This window comes from Giraffa tippelskirchi, chromosome 7 (genome assembly GCF_054371585.1).
Source record: "Giraffa tippelskirchi isolate mGirTip1 chromosome 7, T2T-mGirTip1v1.2.pri, whole genome shotgun sequence".
NCBI lineage: Eukaryota > Metazoa > Chordata > Mammalia > Artiodactyla > Giraffidae > Giraffa > Giraffa tippelskirchi.
Genome location: NC_137281.1, coordinates 132,526,432 through 132,551,434, shown reverse-complemented (window position 1 = coordinate 132,551,434; position 25,003 = coordinate 132,526,432). Strand labels below are relative to the sequence as shown.

The 25,003-nt window shown below is 39.5% G+C and overlaps 1 protein-coding gene across 3 annotated transcripts in view; it reads left to right on the top strand.

The window, feature by feature from the left end:
* Nucleotides 1-25,003, top strand: part of RTN1 (reticulon 1) — a 236,708-nt gene that overhangs the window by 196,332 nt on the left and 15,373 nt on the right. The window contains exon 1 of one of the 3 annotated variants that reach the window (XM_081509750.1): nt 11,001-11,061. The exons of the other annotated variants lie outside the window; for them this stretch is intronic. Coding sequence (XP_081365876.1) covers nt 11,001-11,061 — 61 coding nt within the window. Of the gene's footprint in view, nt 1-11,000; nt 11,062-25,003 lie in introns of those variants that run through there. 3 annotated transcript variants of the gene reach the window in all.

The following is a 25,003-nucleotide window of genomic DNA, read 5'->3' as shown; positions in this document are numbered from 1 at the left end:
TGCTAGACATGTAAGAACCAAGAATATGTAACTGATAATCAAACAAAAAAGACAACAGAAGCAGACCTATTGGTGATCTGGATATTGGAATTAAAGTTTTTAATGACTATTATGAATATATGAAACAAGATGGAGACTTTAAGTAGAGAAATGGAATTTATAAAAACAAAATCAAGTAAATTTCCTAGAACTGGAAATTAAAATTCTGAAATTGAAACTTAATTTGCTACATTTTATAGGTCTTTGGACATAGGAGAAGACAATTAGTGAACAGAAAGCTCAGTAAGAAATATTCAAAATGGTGAATGAAGGGAATAAAATAGTAAAACAACAGAACAAAGTATTAAAAAATATGCTGTTTATAAGAACAGAAATAGGTACAACAGTCTGATAATATAAAATGGAAGAAGATGTATCATGCAAATACTAACCAGAAGAAAGCTGTTGAAGATGTGGTCCATATCAGCTAAACTAGACTTTAAGTCAAGGAGTATTGCTAGAGTTAAAGTGGGAATATTTCATAGTAACAAAAGGATCGATTCCACTCTAAGACATGATAACCTTAAATTTACAAGTGCCCAGTAACATAGTTTCAAAATATATAAAGTATAAATGGATAAATCTGAAGAGAAAATAGACAAATCAACATCAAAGTTAGATGTATTTATTTTCATATTTGAGAGACACAGACAAAAAATTGTGGGGAGCTAGATTATTAGAAGAATACTATTAACTAAAATGACCCAAATGACATGAAGAGAACATTTCCCCTTAAAACTTCAGAATATACACTCAAGTATATGCTAGACATACATGTCAAAATCCATGATATTGCAGGCTCTCAAGCAAGTCTCAGCAAATTTCAATCAATGAAGTTATACAGAATGTATTCTCCAGAAAAACATCTACTTCTGCTTTATTGACTACACCAAAGCCTTTGACTGTGTGTATCAGAACAAACTGTGGAAAATTCTTCAAGAGACGAGAATACCAGACCCCCTGACCTGCCTCCTGAGAAATCTGTATGCAGGTCAGGAAGCAACAGTTAGAACTGGACATGGAACAACAGACTGGTTCCAAATCAGGAAAGGAGTACATCAAGGCTGCATATTGTCACCCTGTTTATCTAACTTATATGCAGAGGACATCATGCGAAATGCTGGGTTGGATGAAGCACAATCTGGAATCAAGATTGCGGGGAGAAATATCAATAACCTCAGATACACAGATGATACCACCCTTATGGCAGAAAGTGAAGAAGAGCCTCTTGATGAAAGTGAAAGAGGAAAGTGAAAAAGCTGGCTTAAAACTCAGCATTTAGAGTTCAACTAAGATCATGGCATCTGGTCCCATCACTTGATGGCAAATAGATGTGGAAAACAGTGACAGACTTTATTTTGGGGGGGCTCCAAAATCACTGCAGATGGTGACTGCAGCCGCTGTGACCAATCTAAACAACATAGTAAAAAGCAGAGACATTGCCAACAAAGGTCCATCTAGTTAAAGCTATAGTTTTTCCAGTAGTCATGTATAGATAGATGTAAGAGTTGGAGCATAAAGAAAGTTGAGCGCCGAAGAACTGATGCTTTTGAACTATGGTGTTGGCGAAGACTCTAGAGAGTCTCTTGGACTGCAAGATCAAACCAGTCATTCCTAAAGGAAATCAGTCCTGGATGTTCATTGGAAGCTGAAACTGAAACTCCAGTACTTTGGCCACCTGATGCAAAGAACTAACTCATTGGCAAAGACCCTGATGCTGGGAAAGATTAAAGGCAAGAGCAGAAGGGGTCGATGGAGGATAAGATGGTTGGATGGCATCACCGACTTGATGGACCTGAGTTTGAGCAAGATCCAGGAGTTGGTGATGGACAGGGAAGCCTGGTGTGCTGCAATCCATGGGGTTGCAAAGAGTTGGACACGACTGGACAACTGAACTGAACTGAACACAGCCATCAGTTTGAAAATAAACAATGATAGTTAGAACAATCGTCTAAATTTTACAATTCTTACAATCAGTGGACCAAAGAAAAAACTCTCAATGCCAATTGGAAAACGTTTTGAACAATAATATTGACATAATGTATCAAAGCTTGTAGGATGCAGTTGTAGTGTTTAGAAAGCATTTAATACTTTTCAATGAAGTATTAGAAAATAAGAAAGACTGACAATAATCTAAGCTTTCATTTTAAGGAGCTAATAAAGGAAGTCAAAGCTATGGTTTTTCAAGTAGTCACGTACAGATGTGAGGGTTGAACCATAAAGAAGACTGAGTGCCAAAGAATTAATGCTTTAAAGCTCTGGTCTGGAGAAGACTCTTGAAAGTCCTTAAGACGGCAAAGAGATCAAACCAGTCAATCCTAAAGGAAATCAACCCTGAATATTCATCAGAAGGACTGATGCTGAAGCTGAGGCTCCAATCCTTTGGCCACCTGATGAGAAGAACCAGCTCATTGGAAAAGACCCTATTGCTGGAAAAGATTGAAGGCAAAAGGAGAAGGAGGTGACAGAGGATTAGATGGTTGGATGGCATTACTGACTCAGTGGACATGAGTTGAGCAAACTCCAGGAGATAGTGAAGGGCCAGGACACCTGGCATGCTGGAGTCTGTGGGGTTTGTCGCAAAGTTGGACACAGTTTGGTGAATGAACAACAATAAGTGAAGAGCAAATGAAAGTAAAGTAAGATCATGATTATAATAAGAGAATAAAAGCGAGAGTATATATACAACAGAGAAAAGGCAATAGAGTAAAACTTTAAAACTAATTAATTATATTGAAAAATCTCCAACAAAATGATCAAGAAAGAGGAGAGAAAAAGCGTAAAAGGTCATAAATGAGAAAGGAAACATGACTATGACTCCTCCAGATTATTAAAAAATGATATTATGAGTAACATGCCAATAAATTTGACAATATATTTTAAATGGACAAATTAATTTGGAAAAAACTGACCAAAATTGTTATAAGCAGAAATTAAAAAATCAGAATAATCCTACATTATTAAAGAAATCTGTAGTTAAAAATCACCTCACAAATAAAACTCCAGATCCAAATGGGTTCCCTGGTGAATTCTTGCAAACATTCCGAAATGAAATAATACCATCTTACATAAACTCCTTTGGAAAATATTAGAGGGATTAACACTTTCCAACTCTTTTGTGTCACCAGTTTAACCCTGGTGCAAAAACTTAAGAAAAGAAAGAAGAGGACAATATCTCTCATGAATATAGATAATAAAATTCTACACAAAATATTAACAAATTGAATCCAAATTAAGCAACAATATATAATAAGAATGTCACATCAGGGCTACATGAAGTTTATTCTAGGAATGCAAGTTTGGTCTAACACTCAAAATTCAATCCATGTAATGTATATATTAATAAAATTAAGGAGAAAGCCCATGTGATCATCTCACTTGGCTCAGTAAAAGCATTTGATAAAATTCGGTATCTATTCATGACAAAAATTCTCAGAAAATTGGTACCAGAGGGAGTTTTCTTATTCTGATAATGGATAGCTAAAAAATTCACAGCTTGGATCATGTTTAATGGTGAAATTTTGAGCACATTTTCCCCCTTAATTCAAGAAAAATACAGGATAGTCCCTGTTAACCACCTCTACTAAACATTATACTAGAAGTCCTAGCCAATGCAGTAAGTTAAGGTAAAGAAATGAAATATAAAGATTGGAAAGGAAGAGATAAAGTCATCTTTATTCAGAGAAGATATTCTTATGTATGCATAAAATTCAGAAGAATCTACAAATAAAATTAATAAGTAAATATAGCAAGATCACTATTACAAAAATTAATTAATCTGGTATAGCTTTTTCCCTTTCTACTTAGAACATTTCTGTGTCAGTATGTTTTAGGACTTTCTTTTGAAAACTGTTTTCATCCAAAGATCTTTTTCATCCATTATGAGAGCTTTCATCTTTTTTAGTTGGCATTATTTAGATATATTTAGAAGCATTTTAATGCTTTATTTTGTGCTTTCAATTTACTAGTTATTTTCTTTGCTTCTCATCTTTCCTTTGCCTAATTTCTGTTTGATTGAATTAATTACCTTGCTTGTAAATTTTATTTGTGTAGAAGTTGTGTATTCTAATTATTTTCTTTTAGTGGAGACCATTAAATATTTAGCATATAAATATGACATTTTCATAGTCTAAATATCTCTATCCTCCTCCTGAACAATACTAGGATCTTAGAATGCTTTTGCTCTTATCACTGATTTCTACCTATGTTCTATTTTGTCCACTGTTTTACTTTCATCTTTCATTTATAACCCTTTAATTAAGTTAGCCATTACTGATATTTATGCTCAGCATTCTTTCATGCATGTCACTTTTACCTTTTAACTGCATTTAGATTCAGTTTTATTCTTTCTGGAGTACTGTTTTTGGTATCTTTTTCTGTAGAGTCTGCCATTAGGAAATTCTCTCATTTCTTATTTTTTTGAAAATGCCTTTATTTGTCTTTCTGGATATATAATTCTAGATGATGGTTATTCTCCTTCACCACTTTGAGGCTATTATTTCATTGTCTTCTAGCTTCTCTTAATGAAAAAATTGCTGTTCATCTAATTTGTCTGTTATTTATATCTGCTTTTAAAATTTCTCCTTTGTTTTGATGCCCTGCAATTTCCCTGTGATGTGAGTCAGGGTATGGATTTCTTCATTGTCTTGCTTAGGGCTAGGATTTATGTCTTTTGTCAATTCTGGATAACCCAGTAACCATGAGGGTGTGGCCATTCATCTAGAGCCAGACATCCTGGACTGTGAAATCAAGTGGGCCTTAGGAAACACTACTACGAACAAAGCTAGTGGAAGTGATGGAATTCCAGCTGAGCTATTTCAGATCCCAAAATATGATGCTGTTAAAGTGCTGCACTCAATATGCCAGCAAATTTGGAAAACTGAGAAAGTGGCCACAGGACTGGAAAAGGTCAGTTTTCATTCCAATCCCAAAGAAGGACAATGCCAAAGAACGTTCTAACTACCACACAATTGTGGTCATTTCATATGCTAGCAAGATTATACTCAAAATCCTTCAAGCTAGGCTTCAGCAATATGTGAACCAAGAACTTCCAGATGTACAAGCTAGATTTAGAAAAGGAAGAGGAACCATAGATCAAGTTGCCAACATCCATTGGATCATAGAAAAAGCAAGAGAATTCCAGAAAAACATCTGCTTCATTGACTGCGCTAAAGCCTTTGACTGTGTGAATCACAACAAACTGTGGAAAAAAGAGATGGGAATAACAGATCACTTTACCTGCCTCCTGAGAAACCTGTATGCAGGTCAAGAAGCAACAGAACTGGACATGGAACAATGGACTGGTTCAAAATTGGGAAAGGAGTATGACAAGACTATATATTGTCACTGTGCTTATTAAACTTCTGTGCAGAGTACATCTTGTGAAATGCCAGGCTGGATGAATCACAAGCTGAAATCAAGATTGCTGGAAGAAATATCAACAACCTCAGATATGCAGATGATACCACCCTAACGGCAGAGGTGAAGAGGAACTTAAGAGCCTCTTAAAGAGAGTGAAAGAAGAGAGTGAGAAGTCTGGCTTGAAAATCAACATTCAAAAAACTAAGATCTTGGCATCTGGTCCCATCACTTCATGGCAAATAGAACAGGAAAAAGTGGAAACAGTGACAAACTTTATTTTCTTGGGGTCCAAAATCACTGCAGACAGTGACTGCAGCCGTTAAATTAAAAGACACTTGCTCCTTGGAAGGAAAGCTATGACAAACCTGAGCAGCATATTAAAAAGCAGAGACATCACTTTGCCAACAAAGGTCCATATAGTCAAAGGTATGATTTTTCCAGTAGTCATGTATGGATGTGAGACCTGGACTATAAGGAAGACTGAGCACGGAAAAACTGATGCTTTCAAATTGTAGTGCTGGAGAAGACTTTTGAGAGTCCCTTAGACTACAAGGAGTGCAAACCAGTCAATCCTAAAGGAAACCAACCTTGAATACCCTAAATATTCATTGGAAGGACTGATGCTGACACTAAAGCTCCAGTGGCCACCTAATGAGAAGGGCTGACTCATTGGAAAAGACCTTGATGCTGGGAAAGATTGAAGGCAAAAGGAGCAGGAGGCAACAGAAGATAAGATGGTTAAATAGCATCACCGACTCAAAGGACATGAATTTGAGCAAACTCCAGGAGATGGTGAAGGACAAGGAAGCCTGGTGTGCTGCAGTTTATGAGGTTGCAAAGAATCAGACATGACTTAGTGACTGCACAGCAACAGTCGATTCTGGAAACTTCTCAGCCAAATTTGGATAAATTATGCCACTTCGCATGTTACTCCTCTGCTTAAAATCCTGCTGGGTCTCCCTCATCTATTGACAGTATTACTCCTCAGGGCTGTCACAGTCTGGCCTCTACACATTTCTGAAATTAAATGTCCACCTCTGTCTGCCACAAAAGCCCATCACTCAAACTGCTGATACATGTCTTACTCATAACTTGGCTTAATTGTCACCTATTCTCTGAAGCCTTTCCTGAAACCTCTGCCCCTAAGAACTCTGTGTACCCACGGTTTCCTGTTCACACAATCCACTGATTGCATTTATCTATTTATATGTAAATTTCCCCCCAATAAACTCAAGTCCCAGTGGGCAGTTCCCTTTGTATTTATAGAGACAGGCATTTAGTGTGGGCTCGATAAACAGTTGTAAATTGAATGACTGAATGAATCAAGAAACTGAAAGTAAATACTGTCTACCTCATAGGGATCTTGTAACAACTAAATATCAGTGCATACCACAAGATAAAGCACCTGGAAAATAACAACTGCTAATCTCTTATTTGAATTGAAGACAGTTCATGCAGTGTTTTGGTACAGTGGGTTATGTACCAAATTGGTTTTTCCTTTAAATTTCCTTATTCCATATGGCATAGAACAGAGTTCTTAGTGTTCTTTGATCATAATGAAGTATTTTTTTGGTTTTGTGCCTTTTCTTCCAATCGCTGTACTTCTGAGCCTAAAAAAACCAGGGAGTTCTATGAGAATGCTTGATATAGTTTACTAGCTATTACATTCTGTTCTGAAAATTGAGTGCATCTGTGAATGCTCTTCTCCCATACATGTTAATGGCTTTCTCCTTTCTTCCATTAGGTGTCTACTCTAATTTTACCACGAGTTAGGCCTTCACAGACTCTCATTATAAAATAGCAAATGTCCACCCACATCCTTTTCTGTCCTCTTTTACCTGCTTTATTTTCCCCAGTACACTCCTCCACAAGTGAAATATATACAGTATTTACCTCTTTTATTATTTTCTGCTCCTCCCATACACACTGGCATATAACTTCTTAAGGGTAGGAACTTTGCTTTATGCTTAGAGCAGTATCTGGAATACAGTAGGTGCTTGGTAACTATTTCTTAAATAAGCGTATCAATGCAGGTGCCATTGAGTCTCATCAGTATAAATCCTGATGCTATAGTAGACAAACACAATACGGCCACTCTGGACATGGTAGCCTTCAACATTCATCTAGATCTTGGGTGAGATTACAAAACTTGGCTCTTTTGCTTTTCCCTATAACAGACTAATGCACGATTTCATCCTGAAAACTAAAGAAATCACTTCCCTTCCTGGCAGTACCTAAACCAAGTTTCAAGCTGGCTGCATACAAAACCCGTCTGTTCTCTCCTGATTTAAAGACAGAGGCAGTTCCTGCCCGCTTTCAGCAAGCTTTATTTTGCTTTCTGTTTTCTTTCACTACTTAAGGACAATTTACATCTCTTTTCTACTCATTCTATCGTTTTGACCTTGCCAAGAGCTTTCAATTAATACTTTGTGTGCACTTGTGCAAAGAAAGCACCCATTTGCAATGTCTATGGGAAATAAATTCTTATTACTTCATAGAAACAAACGTCTAAATCTGTAATTCATTTGTATATTATGAGAGAGAGGTTCAGAGATGATAAATGACTTGTTGAAAGCCACAGAACTAAAGTTTGTAACACAAGTGGATCTAACACCCACATCCCCAGTCAAGTTTGTACTCTTCTGCCTGATTTTCCTTTAATAAGATCATTTATGCTTCTCCTAAGCACCTGGGCATTAATAGAAAACCCTCAATTCTTACTAGTGTGTGTCTCTGTCTGTGACATCAGACATCTTACCTCCTCAATCTTCAACTGTCAAAATGTTGTATTGATCTTTCGGATGCCATCAAGCTTCTCTTTCCAGATTTAGCATGACTGAAAAGAATGTGGTCTTTCAGCTAAGCTGACATTCCAACGTCAGCTTGTGCCCAGTGAAAACTCATGGCCTAAGAATTCTGACACAGCTACCCGACACCTGAGGAAGAGCTTGCCTCTGCCTATCCTTCCTTGCTAGGGAAATGCTGCTCCCACCTCGCTGCTCAGCACTGACTGGCTCCAGTAATGTGACAGTGAACACTCACCGCTCAAGACACCTGGGGCACCTTTTGGTTAAGGCTAATGTCTGGGGCTCTCATTGGACAGGCATTGCCTCCTAGTGGCCAAGGCTCCAAAGGTTTCCAGCTGAAAAGTGGCCAGGACAGCAACAACCCACCTGGCAAGCCTTTCTCTCGCCTTCCGAGTCTTGTCCCTACCTTTTTGCAATGTGTCCAGCTCCACATCATGCAGTGAGAATTCATCATCAGGTCCCAGTATTTTCAGTATTTTGCTGACTGAATTCCCAATCATGACCATGATGATGAAAAAATTGTGGGAGGACAGTAGGAAGTATAAATATAACAAAGTCACTAACACCTCCAGAGGAGGTCAGTTTGAAAAGTGCTTTGTAATCATGTGGTCACTGTTCCTCCTTCTCATCAGCCAAAAGGGAGCTCTGACAACCCCACTCTTATAGGAGACTTATGATGCCCAGAAGTGCCGAATCATCCTGCTGAAGTCATTCTTCTTAAACTTCCTTAAGAATAATTCCAGATGTGTTACAGAGATATGCAAAGGCTTAGCTGGTTTCTCTGGAAGCTTTTATTCTAAAAGGAACATGCATGATTCTAAGGATCATATTTTAAAGTATATATGCTTCATAAAATGAAAGGTAAATCATTTCCAGAAGCATAACCTTGAGGTTAGGTCCGTAGGCTCTTGCTGGCACAGCATGTACAAATGCATATTTGGGTATGGGAAGGAACGCATCTGGGAACTGCAGAGGAATTGTGGAGGCTCCACTTCTCTATGAGGGAGAGAAATTCTATGCAGTGGATAAGGCCATGCTACAACAAATGAAAGTGGGAACTCTTCCTTCTATAAACCTTTTGGTCCCCAAGGCATCTTTGTCCTCATGCTATGTCTTGTCTCCTCAAGGGTCCCTTCTACCAGGACTTTCCCCAGAAAATGCCTAAATTCCAGTCCTTTCTCTGTGCTATTTCTACCTTTTCCTCATCAAAACATACCTATCCCCTGTCCATTCTCTCAACTGCCTTGGAAAGTAATCTGATAAAGCATTTCATGCTAAAATTTGAATAGTAGGTAACCACCCATTGCTGACAAAAGTCTGTAAGATCAAAGCTTTGGTTTTTGCAGTAGTCATGTACGGATATGAGAGTTGGACCATGAAGAAGGCTGAGTACCAAAGAATTGATGGCTTTTGAACTGTGGAGTTGGAGAAGACTCTTGAGAGTCTCTTGGACTGCAAGGAGACCAAACCAGTCAATTCTAAAGGAAATCAATCCTGAATATTCATTGGAAGGACTGGTGCTGAAGCTGAAGCTCCAATATTTTGGCCACCTGAGGCGAAGAGCTAACTCATTGGAAAAGACCCTGATGCTGGGAAAGATTGAAGGCAGGAGGAGAAGGGGGTGACAGAAGATGAGATGGTTGAATGGCATCACTGATTCATTGGACATAAGTTTGAGCAAACACTGGGAGATAGTGAAGGACAGGGAAGCCTGGTATGCAGCAGTCCATGGGGTCACAAAGAGTCAGACACAACTAAGTAACTGAACAACAATACATGGTTCTGCTCCTCCCATTGACATTCACATTGTAAGTGGGAACACCTGAAACCCTTGAATCACGGGGCTTGGAAATCAACTTTATCTCCCGAATTATACATACCACTCACATCCATCATCCCCTAACACTCAATCCCAAATATGATGTTGTTGAGGAAGCAGGCCCTTTGCTTCCTGAGCTCTGTTTGGATATCCCCACAACTGACCACTCTTGATGTGTCAGTATAGTGACTAATTACTCTGTGTGCCAGAGTCCAGAGGCTTTGATCCCGACCTACTGGCACCACATTCAGATATTGTCGAATATTCATTCAACCCACAAACAGAGCTGAGAAGAGACACTAAACCTTCAGGGTTTCTTTGCAATGATTGCGGCTTGCCAGGGAAGGTTTTGGATAGCCATGGGCTGTTCCAAAAGAGGGAAAGACTCTGGCAGTTGTCTGGAAGATGTCAAGCAATTAAGTGTGGCCAGAATGTAAAGAATTGGAGGCTGGGTTGGGGGAGGTGAATGAGCGTTGCGGACATTTAGGGTATGTGATGCTGAAAGCCTGAGGTTTGTACTGCCATCATCAAGTTCTTGGGTTTCTAAGACATTTCTAGAAGATGCACCATGCTAGTCAGTAAGACCCAGAAACAGCCCGCGTGTTCTGCTCTCATTCCTACCCTTGGCCCTTTCACCTCCTTCTCTCAAACCTCCCACCCCTGGTCAGCTTTTGCGCCTTCCGGGTGAGACTGGCTTTAAACATCTCCAGGGCAGCGAGCCTCTGCTCTGAAGTCTAGCAGCACCCGCATCGCCGGGCGCGCAGGCTGATCCGCACCGCACCGCGCTGATTCGCTGCCGCGGAGACTGCGGCGCCCGCGACGCGCCCGCCCCTCGCGGTGCACGCCGGCTGGTGCAGCCTCAGTCTGTCTGCAGCCGCGGCCACCGGGAGCAGTGCTGCAGCCGGGGCACCGACGCTTGAGTGCCCGCTCAGCGCCCCCGAGGACAGCAACGGCGAGCCCTGAAAGCGCGCACGATGCAGGCCACCGCCGATTCCACCAAGATGGATTGTGTTTGGAGCAACTGGAAAAGTCAGGGTATTCTCTTTATTTCAGTAGTGCATGCCTGCGGCGCACGGGAATCCGGGACCCGGAATCAGCCATTGTGCATCATTTCACCTGTGGGACCTATGCATGCTTTATACCCAAGAGCTTTCTGTTGGTGGGGAGTAAACTTGTTATGTCAAAAATCAGAGTGGATGGTGTTTGGTTTTTTGTTTTTGTTTTTTACTTTTCCCATCTTAAAAAAAAAAAAAATCCCCCACCCCCACCCCTTTGTTTTCTTGCTGTCAGGCTACTGTTTTAAATAATGCATCTTTTGCCTCCTCCTGGAGCTCTTTTGGGTTCTGCTAAACGTTCAGTACTTGTTTAATCTCTTCTTATTCCCGGAGTTAAAATGCCTTCTTATTGTTCCATGTATCCCAGTGCATTTAATTTGTGCCTAGAGATTGAAATCTAGTAGAACCGTTAACTGAGTGGGCTCTAGTGCATCCTTTTAAGAGGGACACACCCATTTTAGGGTTATTATTTGTGATCACACAAAGGAAACTGGAAATGCAGAATAGCTCTCAAAATCCTGAAAATATGATGGCGTAGACACATATTAGGATGATTCACTTTGAAATATTTCGGGGTTTTTTTGTCTGTCATTGGGGTAACTTGTAGCTACTGTTCATTAATAATGGGTATATCTGGAACAAATGGAGGGAAATTAAAAAACAGTGCCAGTTGCTCTCTGATATAACAGATTTATTTTGAAACAGTCCATATTAGCACTTGGGTGTGGCCACCCTCCAGCCTCGCTTGGATTGCTTTTCAGCCATTTTTATTCAGCCTCATACTTCACACATCTCCATCTCGCCTTTGTTACATTAAGATTCTCTCCTTCACCTTGCTCAGTTTGAGATTACTAGGAGAAAGGGAGACTTTGCAAGAATGAATTATATGTTGTAAACTTGGATGTTTGTAATATGAAGTGTCTTTTAATGTTTAACAAATGGTTCTGAAGAAGGTGCGTTTGACTTAACCTGCCAGGTTGCAGCATCCCTCAGGGGACCAAGAATACTCTGGAGCAGAAGCTGATTAAAAAAAAAAAAAAAAAGACACCTTTCTCTTGTAATATTGTATCACAAAAAGAATGGGATGTCTTAATGCCCCATAGAGTTTTTCTTTGGTAAATTTTTTAAGCAAAGAAAAAGTAAACATGAACCTCAGAATTAAGAGCGTATTTTCTCTGCCTCTTATTTGTTAGTTGGGTGGCAGAGACATAAAATGCAATAGTCTAGTTCAAATTATTTGGATCTATTGGAAATTCAACTGTCAAAAGTGAATAAATGGACCTAATAAATTTAAAAGCCAGGAAATAAATGTATGGCCATTCAGGGGCATCATTTTAGAGAATGATGATAACTACGTGACCCAGCATGTTTTGTACAGAAGACAGCTGTGAAAATTCTTGGTAACATTTCATTCTCGCTACATGTTTAGACTCATCCAGTTTATTCCAAATACACACTCAACAGATCTCTATGGCTTGATAGAATACCAAGTTTAGTTGGACATAAAGTTGGTTTTTAAGGTTATTCTTATTGATTTCCTCTATTCTTACCAAAAGTAGGTAGCAGAAGTGTCAAATTTTCTAATATGTGTAAGATCTAAGACACTGTTTCATCACAATCCTGAGTGTTTTGCCTCTGTTGACATTTTTACTGGGGGGTTAAAAATATGGACATTTATAATCAGAAAATAACACAAAATGCTGTAATTTGTCCATTAAAGACTGTCATTTTCATTTGCAGTGTACAGCTGTTTATGAAGATTAATGCAGGATCGTTGAGAGTCTTTTATCCTCTGTGACCTTTGGTAATCTTCAGTACCATTGATTTCCTTTTGTCAGATAGAACAAAGCCATTATCCTGAAAATTGACTGATAACTGGGTGGGTGGGTTTATAGGCATAAAAGAGAAATTATAAGTAAATTATTCCTGTTTCTCCCCACTAGGAGAACTTTCATCTAAATTAAAATCTACAATAAGATTCTTGTTTAGTATTTTAAGTGTATCTTCATTTTAGTTCTCTAATTAGAAAAAAAAAAAAGCTGTTCTTAATGCTGGCTGCATATTAGTATCACCTGGGAAGCTTTAAAAAACACAAAGGATGCCTGTGCCCCACCCCTAGAGGTTCTGATTCCATTGAGCCAAGCATGAGTATTTTTCAAAAGCTCTCAAATGAGTTTAACACATAATCGGGGTTGAAACCACTCATGTGTAATAATTCTTAGCCCAATCCATAGATCAGCAGAGCAAAGTCTAGTATACAAATGATGAAATGGGTGTGATACAAGAGCAGCTGTGAATATAGTTGAAAGAAGTCAGTATAACACTGGGGATAATGTCCTCCAGAAATAGTGAGAAATGAAAGTTTTGCTTGGAAAAGGGAATAAAGGGAACCCTGGGCTTCCTCCATATTATTAAACAATTCCACAGAGAAATTGTAGTTCATTAGGTATGTCATGAAGACTCTACTGAAACTAATACAATGTGTCATAAAAACTGGAGTATACATGCAAAAGGAAGCTTATATTTATGTTATTTATATTTTATTTTTATATTTGTATTAAATATAAATATAAGGAAGTTTATATTTTATTTTATATATGATTTTGGCTGTAGACAAGAATGTTTAAAGAGAGAGTAAAGTCCACATTATACTACATTACACAGATTCAGCTTCCATTAAAAAAATGATACTCATACCCAATTTCTTGATAAACCGAAGCCCAATCTGCTCAGTGAAGATGAAATAAAACAATAACCTAATAAAATGTGGCAATATACCTGGGATTCCTCAGATTACTAGTTATTACTGCTAAATATTAACATTTATTGGGCACTTTTACTACTTTACTCATATCATTGCAGTTAATCTTCATGAATCCTATGATGTGTGAGTTTTATTATTATCCCATTTTAGAAGTGATGAACTGAGGCTTCTTGCCAACGCACACAGCTGGAATGCCAGAGGCCAGATTCAAGCCGAGGCTGTCTGACTCCAGAGCCCTTTGATTCTTCTACTCTACCATCTGCCTCCAAAGTAGATGGCTTCTTCCTCAATGGTTTTTCTAAAAATGTAAAGAATTATCTAGGTAATAGAGGAGTGTTAATAACCCTTCCCATTTACATACCTTTCATTTTGCCAGATGTCTTCTCATTGAGCTTTTCGGTTTACTCTTGAACAACATGAGGCTCAAAGAGGTTATGTGACTTGCCCAAAGTTTTTCATTAAGTGGCAAGTGGGGTAGTGAAAAAGGTGACTGTGGCCAAAAATCCAGAACTCTTCCCATATCACACACTGCCTCTTTCACTAATGCTGAGTTTCAGAAAGTGAACTCTCCTTTACCCCTTCCAAGATATTTTCACACAGCTTATCTCTTTAAAGACAGAGCAGTATTGAGCAGTTTAGTCAGTGGTTTTAACCAATTTACACCATTGTTGTCATCATCACCATCATGAACTCATCATTAAAAATTCTCCATCATTATCATCCATGTGTTGGTCATTGTCCTAAACTCTTGTTACAGATTTTTATCTCATATCTTTCTGAGATTATTGTTTTACTCTCACCTCCCTGGTGGCTCAGACAATAAAGAATCTGCCTGCAATGCAGGAAACCTGGGTTCGATCCCTGGGTTGGGGAGATCCTCGGGAGAAGGGAATGGCTACCCACTCTAGTATTCTTGCCTGGAGAATTCCATGGACAAAAGAGCCTGGCAGGCTACAGTTTGTGGGGTTGCAAAGAGTCGGACATGACTGAACAACTAACAACAACATTTTATAGAGGAGGAAGTGGGATTTTAAGATTGAGATGGCTAGTAATTTGTCCTGGGACTTAATGAGTCCCAAATGCAGAGCAGTCTGCTCTTTTGACCACTCGACTATACTACCTGAATCCAAATGGTACTGTGGCAGGGGAACATAGAAGTATAGAGTTCTATTTCCCCCAAATGTTTGAGCTATGAAGTTAAATCTGAGCAATTATCTTATTGTTTCACAAGAGAAAATCCTGAAGTTCTTTCTTATTTCTTGTATTGACAAAGGCAGAAAATAATTCAAGCCTTACTTACAGGTTCTTTGACCAAACTGATGTTTAATGTTTAGAATTTATTATGTGCATATTTAGTTGCTCAGTCATGTCCAACTCTGCTACCTGTGGATTGTAGTCTGATAGGGTCTTCTGTCCATGGGATTTCCAGGCAAGAATACTGGAATGAGTTACCATTTCTCCCTCAAGGAGATCTTCCCAACCCAGGGATTGAACCCAGGTCTCCTGCATGTCCTACACTGGCAGGTGAATTCTTTACCACTGAGCCACCTGGGAAGCCCCAGAATTTATTACAATTAGACCCATTTCACAGTGGGCATAGTTCAAATGTAGTCATATCTTAGTTCAGCCTTCAGAATCGTTTCATCAAACTGCAGACCAAATCTAGTGGTAATGGGGGTTAGGAATGCATAATGCTTTATTGTTCTAACAAAAGTACAGTGAGAGATTATTCCTTTCCCTTGTCATATCTTTTCAGTTCAAGAAATATTTTAGTCATTATAGTCTTTGTAAAAATTTTTAGATATATTCTTTAAAAAGAAAAAAGAACCAACAGCAGTCTTCCTCCATGGTTCTCTTCTATTCCGATACAATGATGGATTTTAATAAAGGTATGGCTCAGACTAAAGATTTTGTGACTAATTATGACTGATGACAAACCAACCAATGAACAGTTTTGTATTTTGATCAAGTCAGAAAGCTTATTAAAGAAAGAAAAAGCACACAAAGACATTCATTATTCAATCTCCTGAAAATTTTCCTGTGTGCTTCCCTCAACTACCATGTCCCCAAAGCCTATCGTTCTCTCCACATGACCATATCTCTTCCTTTAATCCCAATGAGCCCATTTGCTGGAGGTTTGGCAGGAGGAGCTGACCACCTCATCTTAAATACTGGGCCCTACTGTTTCATTTCCTGGCCAGGCCTACTCTACCAAGGTGACAATGGCCTAAGCATCATTGTGTTAACTTTACAGCATGAAATGTGACCCTTTATAAGCTTTAGGTCTTCCCTGGTGGCTCAGATGGTAAAGAACTCACCTGCAGCACGGAAGACCTGAGTTCGATCCCTGGGTTGGGAAGACCCTGGAGGAGGGCATGGCAACCCACTCCAGTATTCCCACCTGGAGAATCCCCATGGACAGAGGAATCTGGCAGGCTGCAGTCCATGGGTAACAAAGAGTCAGACATGACTGAGCGACTAAGTACAGCACAGCAGCTGGTTCATTTCCTGGCCAGGCTTACTCTACCAAGATGTCAATGGCCAGAGCATCACTGTGTTAACTCTACAGCATGGAATGTGACCCTGGTGGTTAGAACTAGCAAACAGGAATCACATTCAGCTGTTAAGTCCCGGAAAATGATAAATCTTACATGAGCATAAAAGTAGTTTACACTATCAGTCTAATCTGAAGGGTATTCATTAGAAGAATGTGTTCGCTTTTGTGTCCCATGGAAGAAAAGTCCCAGAGATTGTTGCTAGCTGTGGCTTTGGCAGTAAAACCCTTCATTTCCCATTGTTCTGCCAAAGCTGATTAGAGTAGATCACCTGTGTGGGTTAAATGCTGTGCTCTTTTACTGTCTATATGGAGCATCAGGCTTAATGTATCTTTCCTTTCAAAACATCCACTGAATTACTTAACTGTCTACAAATAATGTTGGCATTTTTCTCTTGACAGTCATTTTGACTGCATTTAAAAGATGTGAAGAAAGGACCTAGAAAATGAAATCGCTGCAGGAGCCTTATCTGCAAAAATCTCTTTTAGCAATTTCCCCTCTGAAGAAGGAAATGGCAACCCACTCCAGTATTCTTGCCTGGAAAATCCCATGGACGGAGGAGCCTGGTGGGCTACAGTCTATGGGGCTGCAAAGAGTCGGACACGACTGAGTGACTTCACTTTCCTCTGAATTCAGGGCTCCTGCATTACCTTTTTTACCTTAGGTGTAAGACTGTTTCTTGGCAAATGAAACTCATGGATTAGTTGACCAGACAGTGTGATCTTTGAGGGTCTCTGTGTATGTTTAAAGTATTTTCTTACATCTATTTCCATTATGTTTCTCTAGTTTAATGGCAAAATGAAGGAATAAAGTAGGAGAAGTTACTACTGTTTCTTCTTGTTGACTTTTTGTGGTGATATTTTGTTTACCTAACAAAAATCAGAGTAATGGGCTTTTTAAAAGATATTTTTATTATTATCATTAGGTTTTTTTTGGTCATTCCATATGGCCTTCAGGATCTTAGTTCCCCAGCAAAGGTTCAAACATCATGCCTGCTGCAGTGGATGTGTGCAGTCCCAATCACTGGACCACCAAGGAAGTCCCGTAATCACTGCTTTAGACACTGAGTTGTAAAGAACTGAGATTTTTTTAGCCTTGTAATCCTTTTCACAATGTAGTCAATTGTTGGAAGCTTGCTAAAAAGTAAAAATAAAAGTCAGGTGAAAGGAAAGTTAGTCGCATAGTCGTGTCCAACTCTGCGATCCAATGGACTATAGCCTGTCCAGCTCCTCTGTCAGTGGGATTCTCCAGGCAAGAGTACTGGAGTGGGTTGCCATTTCCTTCTCGAGGGGATCTTCCTGACCCAGGGATCAAACCTGGGTCTCCTGCATTGCAGGCAGATTCTTTACCAACTGAGCCACTTTATCATTTTTCAACAGTTCTTTTGTTGAAATGCTGATGTCATTTGTGAACAGGAATCTCACACATTTTCTGACCTTGCCTTTTAAAAAGTAGCACTAACTTGTCACATAGTAAGTGGTGCAGTGCTACCTGAAATCTTTTCTAGACCAAGATGAAATATAAATAAATACATTTAAGAATATGGTGCAATAATGCAGATAATTGTGCACAATTTATTGTCCTTTATATTATCTACATTTTGCCTCATAAATAGAATATGAATAGCTGCACCACTGTCTTTTCAGTTCATACATTTTTAATATATTTTCTGAATACTGGCATCACTATTAGATCATTTAATTTTACATTTAAATGTTTTACATTTTATTTTACATTTAAAATAAGGTTCCAATCCAAAAAACTTAGGACTGCCGCAAAAAGGCTTTCTCCCTAGAAATTTGACATTGAATTTTATTTCCATTTAGCTGTTCATTCAAACCTTGGATCACTTCTGTTTTATTGTTCCTTTCTTGCCCAGATTATGGAAATGAGGGTAGCACTGATTTCAGCATTTGAGATTAGGATTCTTCAAATCCTCCAGTCCACCCCAACTGAATTAGTTCTAAGTCAGCTTCAGGCAGGCTGCAGTGTGAGCTCCCACCTGTGGTTTGGGGACCAAGATGAATTCACTAAGCCCTGTCTGTTTATTAGATTGATAGAAGGCACTGATCTCCCATTTCGTTTCATTGCTCCTTGGTATTTAGCAAAGTGATTTTTATAATTGGCAAAGCAATACAGTAATTTACCTGTCTTAGTGAATGTGCACTTAGCTGTTTAAACTCTCACCTAGCCTTCCTGTATTCGGATATTGAAGGAAGAGACAAGCTATCTATTACTGTATCCGAAGGCTATGTGTGATTATTTGCTGCAATTACAGAGATGCTTATTTTTTTTCTTACTTGGGCTCTAAAGAAACTTTATTCAAATACTGATTTTTCTGGACCAAGTGCTATAAAGCTTCCTACACAAGTTTACATAACTCTAAGCAAAATTAAAATGTGAAAAAATGGCATTTATACAGCAATTTTGGAACACAGAAATTCTCTTCTGTGATCACACTTCATCACTTCCTACCCTTCGCACTGAATCCTCAGAACTTCAGGCTGTTTGCTGGCTTTCCTGCCACACACAGCCCTTGTTGCTCTCCCAGCCCATCAGTTCCCAAAGATCTTCACTGCTCGTCATTCTCAGCCTGAGCCCAAGGTGGTTCATTTCACTTCTGTCCTCTTGGATCTTTGACTCCTCTAACCATGCCCCTGTGCCAGCTCACAAATCTGGGCCAGCCCCACCATCCACTGATCAGAGCACTCAACCTCTAACCCTGTTGACTGGATCCATAGAGATCCTTGACTCTAAACAAACCCTCTTGCTTCCTGGAAGTCCTTTATTAATTTGTTTTTGAGTCCTTATTGTATTTTTCTAGATCAGTTCTGTCCAATAGAAATATAATGTGAGCCACACGTGTAATTAAAAATTTTCTAGTAGTCACATTAAAAAGCAAAAAGGAACAGAAGAAATCAGTTTTGATAATATACTGTATTTAATCCAGCATACCTAGAGTATAAACCTGTTAACAACAAAAGATCAATATAAAAAGGATTAAAATTTTTTATGTCCTTTTTTATACCATCTGAAATCTGATGTGTACTTTACACTTGCAATGTGTTTTAATTCAGACTAGTCACATTTTAGGTATTCAGTAACTACTGTGGCTCATCACTGCTGCATTGAACAATGCAGGTCTGGACCTCTCCCAATCTCTTCAAGCCCTGCCTCTATCCTCAATATCAAGAGGACCTCAGGACTCATTTTCCAGAGAAGAGTTGAGTAAATCCACCTTGAGCCACTTGATGATGTTCTCTTTCCTCCTCAGTATATATCTGTAGCCACGCCCATCCTTTAACAAAATGTTCCTCCATCTTTATCCAGCCCTTCATGCTTCTTCCTTCTTTGAGAAGAAAATGCTGTGACAGATCCCATCCTTTCCCTACCTTTTCTTTCACTTTGCTCAAACAAATATCTCCTCTTTCCAGGATCTCATCTCCCCCCTTTACACTAACATTCCCAAGTTTACTTAACCTTGAAATTTGCTTATTGCTGCTGCCTGAACTACCATTCTCTTGACCATCTTCTCTACTACTTTGAACTTCCCACCACTGACTCAACCCTTTGTGATAGGGCTTCCATCCTCACTCTGTGCCAGTTATGAGTGACTTCTTAGTCTCCAAAACCAGGGGTCCTTTCTCATTTCCTTCATTGCATCTATAACATCCCACACTGTAACCTACCCCTTTCTTCTGGAAGTTTCCTTCTTCTTGACTGCCGTAACCAACACTCTTGAGGGACCCTTTCTAATACCTAGACAGGACTTCTTTTATAGCTTTACTCAATCCTTTGAGTAAAGAATGAACTATGGGTCATCCTCTATTGTATCCCTTAGTCTCTCATCTCTTGGAGGTTTCCTCTACTCTTATGGCTTGAATCATCATTTCCACTCAGAATGCATCCAAATGTAAATATTCAGCCTTCTTGTCTAAGAGGGACTTCCCTGGTGGCTCAGATGGCAAAGCGTCTGCCTACAATGCAGGAGACCCAAGTTCAATCCCTTGGTCGGGAAGATCCCCTGGAGAAGGAAATGGCAACCCAATTCAGTACTCTTGCCTGGAAAATCCCATGGATGGAAGAGCCTGGCAGGCTACAGTCCATGGGGTCTCAAAGAGTTGGACACGACTGAGCGACTTCACTTTCTTTCTTCTTTCTTATCTTGTCAGCCCAGCACTTCCAATTGTCTGCTCTGCATATCCATCTGAATATCACATGGATATTAATGTCATTTTAGCTCAGGGCTACTGTGACAAACCTATAAAAAGAAATCACTTTATTTCCAAGCCTCTAAAAAATTAGTGTGTTGTGTTTAATTGTCAGCTTTATCTCATTGGTGATCCCTGTCCCATCTCTGCCCCAGGCTGTGTCAAAATGCCCTGCTTGATGTCATCACAGCGGGAACCTGGAGGTATATATAAAAACAAGTGTCAGCTTTTTGCCAAACCAGTTTCCCCTCAGATTTCCTATTTTTGTCACTGATACTAATCACTCTATCACCAACTTTGAAATGTTGCTTTCCCCCTTAATTAGTTCTTCCTCCTTTCTCCCACAGCTAATTAGTCACCATTCTTGTCAACTAATCCTTCATAATACTTCCCTTTATTCACCTCATCTCCTTAACAAACTGTTCACCACATTCCCAAACCGTCCCCTATCCTCTTTCATCAATCCCAGTACTGTCCCTTCCTTGAACTCGGCTTTTGCCACCGCTGACAGCACAGGATATATTGGCTCTGATGCAGCATTTTTTAAAAATGAATGTTCAGTCTTCCCAGCTAGATCTTAAGTTCCTTAAAAGCAGGAATAGAATGTTATGATCTCTTCATGCCTATGCTTACTAAATAACAGATGACCAGTAACTGTGTACTGTTGACAATTACTTTATTTCCCTTAAAGAGAAAAATCACAATAAATATCTAGTTCTGGAAGCAGATTTAAATATAATCAAGTGGTCCCAAATTAATTTAGCATACCTTGGGGGACAGTTAACTTCCAACCACGTAACAGAACAGAGGCAACTGTTCTGAAAAACGCATCGAACTTAGGGTTTGATCTTGCTTCTCCTATTAACTAGTTAGTATGTTGTTGTTGTTTAGTTACTAAGTCGTGTCCTACTTTTTGTGACTCAGTGGACTGTAATCTGCCAGGTCCCTCTATCCATGGGATTTCCCAGGCAAGAATACTGGTGTGGGTTGCTGTTTCCTTCCCCAGGGGATCTTCCCCACTCAGGGATCGAACCAGAGTCTCTTGTACCATCAGGCAGACTCTACTACTGAGCCACCAGGGAAGCCCCAACTAGTCAGTATATGAGTTTCTTCAGTTCCCTCACCTATTATACACCTGTATAATGGAGTTTATAATGAGGTTTAAATGAAGTAATATGTGAAAGTGCTTTGAATATTTCAGAATCTGTGTAAATAGAAAATCACATCACAAAGTACCCAGAATCAACCTCCCACTGATGTTTTAAGATAAACTTTTGTTAACCTCTCAGTTAGAAACCTCCAGCAATTTTAAAAGTTGGTTGAAGGACCTGTTGTATAATTACCCTACACCAAACTAATGTTACTTCATGCTAAGTCACGTCAGTACTGTCCGACTCTGCGACTCTATGGACTGTAGCCTGCTGGGCTCCTCTGTCCATGGGATTCTCCAAGCAAGAATGCTGAAGTGGGTTGCCATTTCTTCCTCCAGGGGATCTTCCCCACTCAGGGATCGAACCGGGTCTCTTATGTCTCCTGCATTGGCCCACAGATTCTTTATCCATAACACCACCTGGGAAGCCCAGTTGTTTAGTTAACAGTTAATGTTCTTCTGCCAATGGCTGCCATGCCTGGTGCCTGCCATTCTCAGGCTGTTTGAACAGGGGTCCAGAGATTCAGAAGGCTTTTCTAAAGGCCACTATCATTTTTAACAGGTGTTATGCAATTCATTAAGTGGAAATTCACTTGAAAAAGCAGATTCTATCTCCTCTTTGCCCGAAAACTACCTGCAGGGTCCCCAGTGGCCCCTTACATCATCTCAGGGGTGGGTAAACCTACCACCCCCAGCACTGTGTGCCCCCATAGCACAGATCATGCTGTCTTATAATGTGTTTGCCTCTAAATATATCTGTCATGGAAATCGGTGGGCATCATAAAACAGAAGATTACAATTTTTTTATTTACATGTAAGTTTTCTTTTTTTTAAGCAGTTTATTTATTTTGATGCCCCTGCGCCTAGCACAAAGCATGGCACTTAGTACTTGCTCAATAAATACTGAATAAATGAACAAACGTGGAAACAGTAACACTGCAGGTAATGGTGATGTTTTAGTCTCCTTTTTGGCCTCCTTCCCCTTTCCTGAACTTAGCAGGTAAACAATAGGAGGCTCCTAGCTCCCTGGGGGCTAGACTTAGACTCCTAGGCTTATCTCAGTTTGTTGTCTCCAGAGCCACTCAAACAGGGGGAGCTGGGCTTCTTTGGAGATTTCCTTCTCCCATTTTTGTCATCTACCCTCAGGGGCGCAAGGGTTTCTTGTGTCATGTCTTCAAAAAGATCCTCCTTCCCTGCCTGGAGAGGATTATTATTTCTGTGCTCTGTTCTCAACAGCTCTTCTGAAATGAAAATCATTTGGTGAACTCATTCAAATTTTTTGTTAATGACAAGCTAACCTTGTCATTATCTCCTTCTAGGTCTTTGCATTTGAAAAAAAGACAACAAATACTTTGAAGATTAAAAGGATACTCCAAATAAATGTATTTCTAATAGTGAAATGTCAATGTCAGTGTAACTGGGGTTGGGGATTGGGGCTGGGGAAAGAGAGAGACTTTGGAGCAGCAGTGCTTTCACTTTGGTCCAGGAAACTGATTTGTAGAAACGGCACCACTCAAAATAGAGGGGGAAAAGTCTTTGTTTCACCCCAAAACATGCTTGTGATCTTCTCTCCTTCCTACACTGCAGAAGTGTTCTAGGAGGAAGGGAACATATTTTTTGCCTAACAAAATGGCTGACTACTGTAATCTTTTGAGTTAATGTCATTGGTAGACCAAGCAGTGGTGAGTGAGGATTAGATACGGGTGGATGACAGATCAGTTCAGAAGTAAATTCTCTCTCCAGCTTCAGACTACTGGAGTATCCTCAGCCTGTTATAAAAGATCCCCCCTCCCACTTTAAGCCCTTGATCTGATGTACTGTCCATCCAGCCTGAGTTTGTGTGGTTCAAGGGTTAATACTTTGCAACATTTCTTGTATCCTCTCCACAGTGTGGGGTTGTCACTAGGCTATGTGACCTTTCCAGTACTGTCTCTCAGCTAGTTATGGACCAGAGTATGATGGGAGCAGTTCCCTGCTTTCTTCAATCTAGTCACCTTCGTTTTCCGTTGAGCTTATGACTAGTGCCTTGAACCGGGTGCCTCCACTTAACGCTGCACATGAAGCTGGTAGGGTACGCGACAGCCACTTTCATTTGGTTGTAAGATGGGAATTTCATGTCTTATTTTCTTTTTCTGAGAATTTGTGTAATATTCTGTAAAAACCATTTTTTTTGTGACAACATGGATAGACCTTGAGGGCCTTATGCTAAAAGAGATAAGTCACACAAAGAAAGACACACACTGTAGGATCTCACTTACATGCGGAATCTGAAGAAGCTGAACTCAGAAACAGAATAGAATGGTGATTACTGGAGTTAGGGGGAAGGGGAATCAGGGAGATGTTGATCAAAGGGTATAAACCTGAAAGTAGTAGATAAAGAAGTTTGTAAATATAGTCAATGATACTGTATTACATACTTCAAAGTTGCTAGATCTTACATGTTCTTACCAGAAAAAAGAAATAACTATGTGATGTGACAGAGGTGTTATCTGATGCTATGTTGTTGTTGTTGTTGTTGTTGAGTTGCTACTCTTTGCTACGTCGTGGACTGCAGCACGCCAGGCTTCCCCATCCTTCACTATCTCTCAGAGTTTGCTCAAACTCATGTTCATTGAGTCAATGATGCCATCCAACCATCTCATCCTCTATTGCCCCCTTCTCCTCCTGCCTTCAGTTGCTATACTGCAATATATAAATATATCCAGTCAACATGTTGTACACCTTAAACTCACACAATGTTATGTCAATTGTATCTACAAAAAAAAGAAACCGTATGTTACTTGCCTAATTGGAGAACAAATTTGCATACATTCTTGAGCAAGTCTTCTATGCTTTTTTCATAGTCTAGTGACTGGAATATTCAAAATATTTCCATTTTGCATCATATTTGAAGCACCATGGCTTTATTCTTTTGAATTAATTTTTTGGTTTCTAAGTTGAAAGAAATAACTGAATGATAGGTACAATGTAGATTTTAAAATTTATTTTCCAGGTTTTTAAGTCACAAGAATGTAAGCAAACAAATTGTATAATACAAAACAGTTTAACCCAAATGTCAGCTCCAGGGATTCTTGAGATAGCTACTAACTACTAATGTTTGGTTTTACTCATGTTGGAGGTAGACCATATCTCTATTCAGAAGCCTTCGGCACTGACTGGAGCCTCCCAGACTGGCTGCCGTGCTTCTGAGGTTCCACTTCTGTTTTCATTGTTAGTGCCCCTTCTCAGCAGCAGGGACATGT